At 50.2% G+C, this 6,522-nt stretch overlaps 1 protein-coding gene across 1 annotated transcript; it reads left to right on the top strand.

The window, feature by feature from the left end:
• Positions 1 to 3,815: 3,815 nt before the first annotated feature.
• LOC124691164 (CBS domain-containing protein CBSX5-like) lies at positions 3,816 to 5,159 on the top strand. Its single transcript, XM_047224435.1, has 2 exons — positions 3,816 to 4,153; positions 4,304 to 5,159. The coding sequence occupies exons 1-2, from the start codon at positions 3,816 to 3,818 to the stop codon at positions 5,157 to 5,159; spliced, it is 1,194 nt and encodes a 397-aa protein (XP_047080391.1).
• The last annotated feature ends 1,363 nt before the right edge of the window (positions 5,160 to 6,522 follow it).

The following is a 6,522-nucleotide window of genomic DNA, read 5'->3' as shown; positions in this document are numbered from 1 at the left end:
GCGCTGTTCGCACACCCTATAAAGATGGAAGAATTAGAAGAGATGACAATGTAGCGACAAAGGTGCTAAAAAGGTGAGCCTACAACAAAGTACAAGTACTTGGCTGTAGCCTTGGGGGTTACTCCCATCTGGAACGCTGTTCGCGTGCCCGATGAAATTAAAGAAGGCATGGTGAGCATATTTCGAGTTATACAAATAATTTTTCATATACACCCATCGGGAGGACAAGATAAAAAATATACAAGTCATCCGTTGACTTGAATAAATGTGCTATTTAAGCAGCCGAAAAAGACACTCGACAATATATTCTCAGAGCGCCTCAGTCGCGAATTAATCTCTGAATACCGCAATACTTTGCGAAGGTAAGTCCCCAGGATCCATCCTGTGCAGCATGGCACCGCCTCTGACGGTGCTTTACTACTTTTTCCGTATCAGCAGATACGAAGAAAAATCCTAACGGACGCGTTAGGTACCCGATAAAACATGACTGGAATTCGGCATCTTCTAAGACCTTAAGCGGCACATGTCGAATTATGCCAGTACCCCGAGATCATGTCCAGGGACGTGATCTTGAAGTAGGTTTTTGCGGATTGCCACAAGAGCAGTTAACTGGTACCTGATCCGTCAGATGAACTAGCCCCAATTACCGTTATCCATGTACAATATACGACTGTTTTATGAAAGTTATTTGTTGACTCGAAGAAGTTATATGATAATTGTAAAGATGGAGATTTTCCCTGATTCTTCGATTCAAGCAAAATCTCGGGGGTACTGACATAGGCATCCCCAATGGGCCTGCCGAAGATGGTACCCGGGGTTTACTGAAGGCCCACGACCCGAAGTTTATGAAGCCCGAAAGCCCAGTCAAGAGATAGTTTGGAAAGATAGAGTTGTATTAGGAATATTGATTTGTAACTATAACGGGACGAACTCAAAGAGTCTCCCGGACTTTGTAACTTGTACATCACGAAACCCTCGGCTCCGCCTCCTATATAAGGGGGAGTCGAGGGACAAAGAGAGGATCGATTTCATTGTCAACACAACCCTAGTTTTTTAGCAGTCGAGTACTTTTCCGGCTAAACCTTCGAGATCTACTTGCCCTTTACTTCCCTGAAAACTCTAGTCTACAATCTGTAGGCATTGACAAGTTAATACCTTGTCAGTGGCAAAGGATATCAAATAAATTTATAAGATTATACGTGTGTGCACTAGGATTGTCGGCATTTGGCAAAAAGAACGAAGCCACGTGTCGGCACCAGGATTGATTGGGACTGGTTTTGCACATTGTGACAACTTTTAGACCACCTGACCCTATTTTACAAGTATTGGGACTAAAATGCACTTAAAATATAACTATTAGGACCTCTGGTGTATTTAGCTCCTTATAATATTAGGTAGAGCTGGAACATAGCTTGGGTTGCAAAATCTGCTTTCTCCCCTCGCATGGTATACTCTAACCTGATTCATTCATCAAAGGGGGGGGGGGGGGGGGGCATCGGCCCCCCCGTTTTCAAAAAAAACATGGGGAGTATGTGTCTTGTGTAGTTGTGTGCGACATGATTTTGATGATGAGGGAGATTATGCTATCGGCTGTTGGGAATGTCACGCATCCGCACTCCTTTCTACCTCGGCCCTGCTCCTCCTCTGCTCGCTGACCGCCGTGGTCGCTGCAGCTCCTTCTAAGCTCTCTACCAAGTTGGAGGTTGCCAGGTGCTCAGCTCGGCGGGTTTTCTAGTTATTTAGTCTGGTTTTAGTTTAATTTTTTCAATCTAGGGTTGTCATTATTGGTAATGGTTATTTCCCTGCTGCACTGGTTGTTCGAGTCTTAGCTCGATGACAAGCTTTACCATAACAAGTTCTATTATGATAAGATGGAGGGACGAGAATAGCGACGCATCTTTGGCTCGATCTTGCGTGTGTGTAGTTGTCGCTAGGTGGTTCAATGAGCTATTTGTAATTCTTCATTTCTCTTGAGATTTTTTCAACTATTGTTGATTATCGATAGATCGGTGAAGTTTTCGTAAAAGAGCCGACAATTATTCTAAGATGCTCCAACCTTCATTTTGACCGTTCGTTGTTGCACTTACATTTTAACCATTTGTAGTTGCACCATGTTGCCAAGACTTGCCGTCGTCCGCGTGGTAGATGCATCCAGTGGCGGATCCACATGCAACTTGAGGGTGCATAGGATCACATGTAGAAAGATTTTTTTCTTTTGTAAAAGAGCATTTGTTTCACCATGTATGCACTAGTGGAAAGATGTTTTTTATCCAATGTGGCACACGTATGCATCCGGTCGCTGAATGATCTAGCTCCATCGATGGATGCATCCTTGCCTGGACTTGTTTGAAAATAACTCCCCAGAAGAAAGAGCGGCATAAAAATATTACCATCATCCAATCCGAGAGACCTAGATCAGAATATTTGTACGGAGCTGAAGATCCCGCATCCGCGACGCATTTAACAAGGTAACGACGCCCACCGGTGAACGTGATATGGTGAGCTGCGATCAGGGCACGAAGTTCCATGGAACGAAGATGATAAACCCCTACGACCGCGCGCGGCAGGCATGGACCGAACTGCGAACAAGAGAAAGGGCATCCTCCTTCGGGGTCGCCATCTCTCGTCTCGTACCGATACGGCCCCAACCACCACCATGTGATAATGTGATCTGCCATCGCCCATTTCGATAGGTACGGCAGCAATCCAGCTGTTCGTTCACGGCAGCATACGGCTCGTCGACGTGTACGAAGACCGTCGGCTTGGCGTCTACCGAGACGCAACTTCGCGCAGTTGTCTGCATCCCGGTATCATAGCTGTGCCTCTTCTCAAAATTTTCTATGTGATCCGTGTATTTGGACTGTAATGTGCCGTACGGGGACAGGGCGCATCTTCCTCTGAATATAACGTCGTGTCCGTCGTGGCAAATGTTAACATAACGAGCGCGACCATGTGTGTTTTGTAACCACTTGCTTGCGTGCATGAGGCAAGCCAAATTGAAATTGAAATGATCTTGGAATCTTTTAAAAATGCGTTTGGTGATCCATACTATGGTTCCCAGCTTGTATGGAGCAGAACAAATCGAAGTAGTGCTAGTACTAGCATGGACGTACTAATTGGACCGGACCACAATGGTTGAAACTTGGAAGATGTTTGGTGATCCCGTATATGACACCTGACCTATCTAAACATACTACTAGTGTTAACAATCTGCGTTATCAAGGAAATATACTTATAAAAGGTTGTCAAAGTTTTATCTAAATTATGATATTTATCTAGATCAATATATCTAAATATAGATAAATTTAGATCATCCTTTTATGGACGAAGGTACTAACATGCATACGATGGTGCCCTGACTTATACATTTCAAATTAAGGACAAGTGAACCAAGGCATAGCCTGGTGGCAGTGAGATGTTGATAGCTCCCACCCGAGTATGAGTCTCCATATTCACATTGTCCACACAATTACCTCTGCCAATAACATATCGCTGCTGGGTTTTTTTTCCCGGTATGACCAATCATTTTCCTATTTTTTTAAATTAAGGATCAGTAAAACACATATTTTTTATTTCAAAATAGGGAGTAGTAAAGCACAGATTGATACTGTTGCAGGGCATTCCAAATATCCTTGCAAGATTACACCGCAACGCCCGTCGCATCTGCTCCAACTATAAATAGCCCTCACCGCAGATGAGCAGAATCGCACCACTCTCGCCCGCCCGACAACAGTGTATACATTCTCTGGCTCTCTCTCTGCAATCTCCCGTTTCCCTTGGTGGATCGTTTGTACGCGAGATATAAGTGTGCGTGAATGGCGTCGAGCATTCTGTCCCACGTCGTCTCCGACCTCTGCATCGGCAAGCCGGCGGTGCGTGTTCTGCCGCAGTCGACTCCCATCGCGGCCGCGCTCGCCACGCTCCGCGCCGGCGCCGACCCCTTCGTCTTCGTGGACGCCGCGTCCTCGGACGCGAAGAAGACGGCCACGGCCGTGTCCGTCGTCAAGGTCAGCGTCGCCGAGATTCTGTGCTATGTCTGCGGCGACAGCGGTAACCTCGGCGACCCCGCCGCCGCGCTCAGCCGGCCCGTTTCCATGATCACGGCCGCGGTTGGTGACCACGGCGTCACTCGCCGAGTAGACCCACAGACAAGGTGAGTACCGTCAATCGCGACAGCCGCCGCCCTAGCTTTTTGATTCCTGTTTTGGTCGTGACTGTCTATCTCATTGCATGCCGGCAACTAATGGTGTTACGGTACTTAGCGCATTTTGGACTAAGAAACTGATCGGTCCAACTTTTGCAGCCTTCTCGACGCCATCGACGTGCTACTGGCCAACAACTCGCACAGCCTGGTCGTCCCGCTCCACGCACGCGCCGGCCGCAAGAAGCACCACCATCACCACGTCCCTTCCGCCTCCTCTACCTACTGCGTGCTGACGCAACAGGACATCGTCCGCCACCTCTTCGGCTCCATCTCCCACTTCTCCCCGGTCGCCGCGCTCACCGTCGCCTCCCTCGGCCTCATCCGCCGGGACGTGCACGCCGTGCACGTCGACGACGACGCGCTCGACGCCATCCCGCTCCTGCAGACATCCATCCGTTCAGGCACAGCAGTGGCCGTCGTCGCCGACGACAGCACGCTGGTCGGGGAGATCTGCCCGGGCGTGCTCGGATCGTGCGACGTCGAGTCCGTGTCCGCCGCCTTCGCCGCGCTCTCCGCCGGCGACGTCATGACGTACATCGACTGCTACTTCTCGCCGCCCGAGTTCCTGCTTCGTTCCGTCAGAGCCCGGCTCACGGAAAAAGGGCTCCACGCCATGCGCAACCTTATGGACGCCGCTTACACGCCTGACGCTGCCGCTCTGTCCTCGTCGACGTCGTCATCTGACGAGGAGTCGCCGCTGGCGCGTTCCGGACGCGCTAGGAGGATGTCGTCCGGAACGGGAAGCTTCCGGTGGCGGTCGACGGAGGACGTGGCGGCGTGCCATGCTGGGAACTCGCTGCTGGCCGTCATGGCCCAGGCGCTCGCGCACCGGGTCGGCCACGTCTGGGTCGTCGAAGAGGTCACCGGTGCGCTAGTCGGAGTGGTGAGCTGCGCCGATGTGCTTGCTGTGCTCCGGAACCATCTCCGTCCGGAATGCTATTCAGATGAGTTGTGATCGACCATTGTAGCCTGCAGATGTATAGGCATATCTAGGTGGAGGAAAAGTCCGTGATGAATCGAGCGGCACGTGAACCGGCCGCATCGACGGCTGTCAGAGCTGAGAGATTCGGGCAGTGAGTAGCTGGTCCCAGCGTATTCGCACACAGATATGAAGACCAAGGTCGTATTAGTGAAAAGTAACAGGACGAGGAGGACGGATAATGGCAGGAATGCACTGACGACACGGAAGAACACGGAAGTGCCAGTCGACCGTTGATCGGTGTACTTAATGGTCCCAACTGTATAACGTTCGGTGGTCCGAGTAGATTTGTACTAAGGGCATCGCGCTAATGGGGGAATGTTGAAAAATGCGTCTGGTACTAATCCAGCGACGTATCTGGATTGTCCGTGGAAACGCAAACCTAACCCAAATATGCGCTTCGGATGCGTATCTGTGGACGCTGCGTGGACGCGCCGAGTGCCCGCTCGCGTTTGGCAGCCGTTTCATCGGGTCCGCCTGCCAGCGACCCATGCTCGATACGTCTTCTCACGCGCGTTACTACCGGCATCGAGGCGTCGCTTCCGTAGTCTGCTCCACGTTAATGGTGATGCCTCGCCTATCGAGCAGCTGCCGCTCGTCTACGAACGAAGTAATGGTGATGCCACGCGTGCCGCTCCCCCCGCATGCTTCCGGGGTACATAAAGGGGGGTGTGCATCTCATCTCCTTCCACACAAAACCCTAGCCGTCACACAACCTCCAGCGTAACACCGCCTCCACACAACCCTAACCCTAACCCTTACCCTTACCCTACACCCTAATCATAAGCAGATAGACAGCAAGCAGGTCCTCCTGGGTTGGCACTACCTCATTTTTGGCGGTCAATTTATCTAACCAAGTTCATAATTTCTCTGCCCCTTATTTTTGTTCAACCAGCAGTGTTCAAATGGAGATATGAATGTGAGCACGAATGTCATGCATGTATGATGCAACCATGTTATCTATCTGCCTGTTAGGAACACAGTTGTTAACACACCAACCTCAGTTTAGCACTACGTACCAGGATGTGTTTTTATCATATAATGTACTTACACTAGGTGTTCGCTGTACCAATTTAGGTAGGGAGGGGGAGGAAGGGGAGAGACCGGAGTACTTAGGGTGTGTTTGGTAGCCCAGGTGAATACAGATATTCTCATCTCAACCGAGCCCAACCCACTATTTATTGTTTGTTAGCCTGGGTCGGTTTAACTCATCACTGCTAAACCTGTACGAAAAAGGCCTCTTAGCCAGTCCGGGTTGGGAAGCTCAAATCGAGCTTCGCAACTCGACCAGGCTGAGCACAACCCGCAAAACACTGTAGCACCCTCCCGGCAGACCCCC

Source organism: Lolium rigidum, chromosome 2 (genome assembly GCF_022539505.1).
Source record: "Lolium rigidum isolate FL_2022 chromosome 2, APGP_CSIRO_Lrig_0.1, whole genome shotgun sequence".
NCBI lineage: Eukaryota > Viridiplantae > Streptophyta > Magnoliopsida > Poales > Poaceae > Lolium > Lolium rigidum.
Note: the sequence above shows the minus strand (reverse complement) of the source record. Positions and strands in the feature narration are given on the sequence as shown.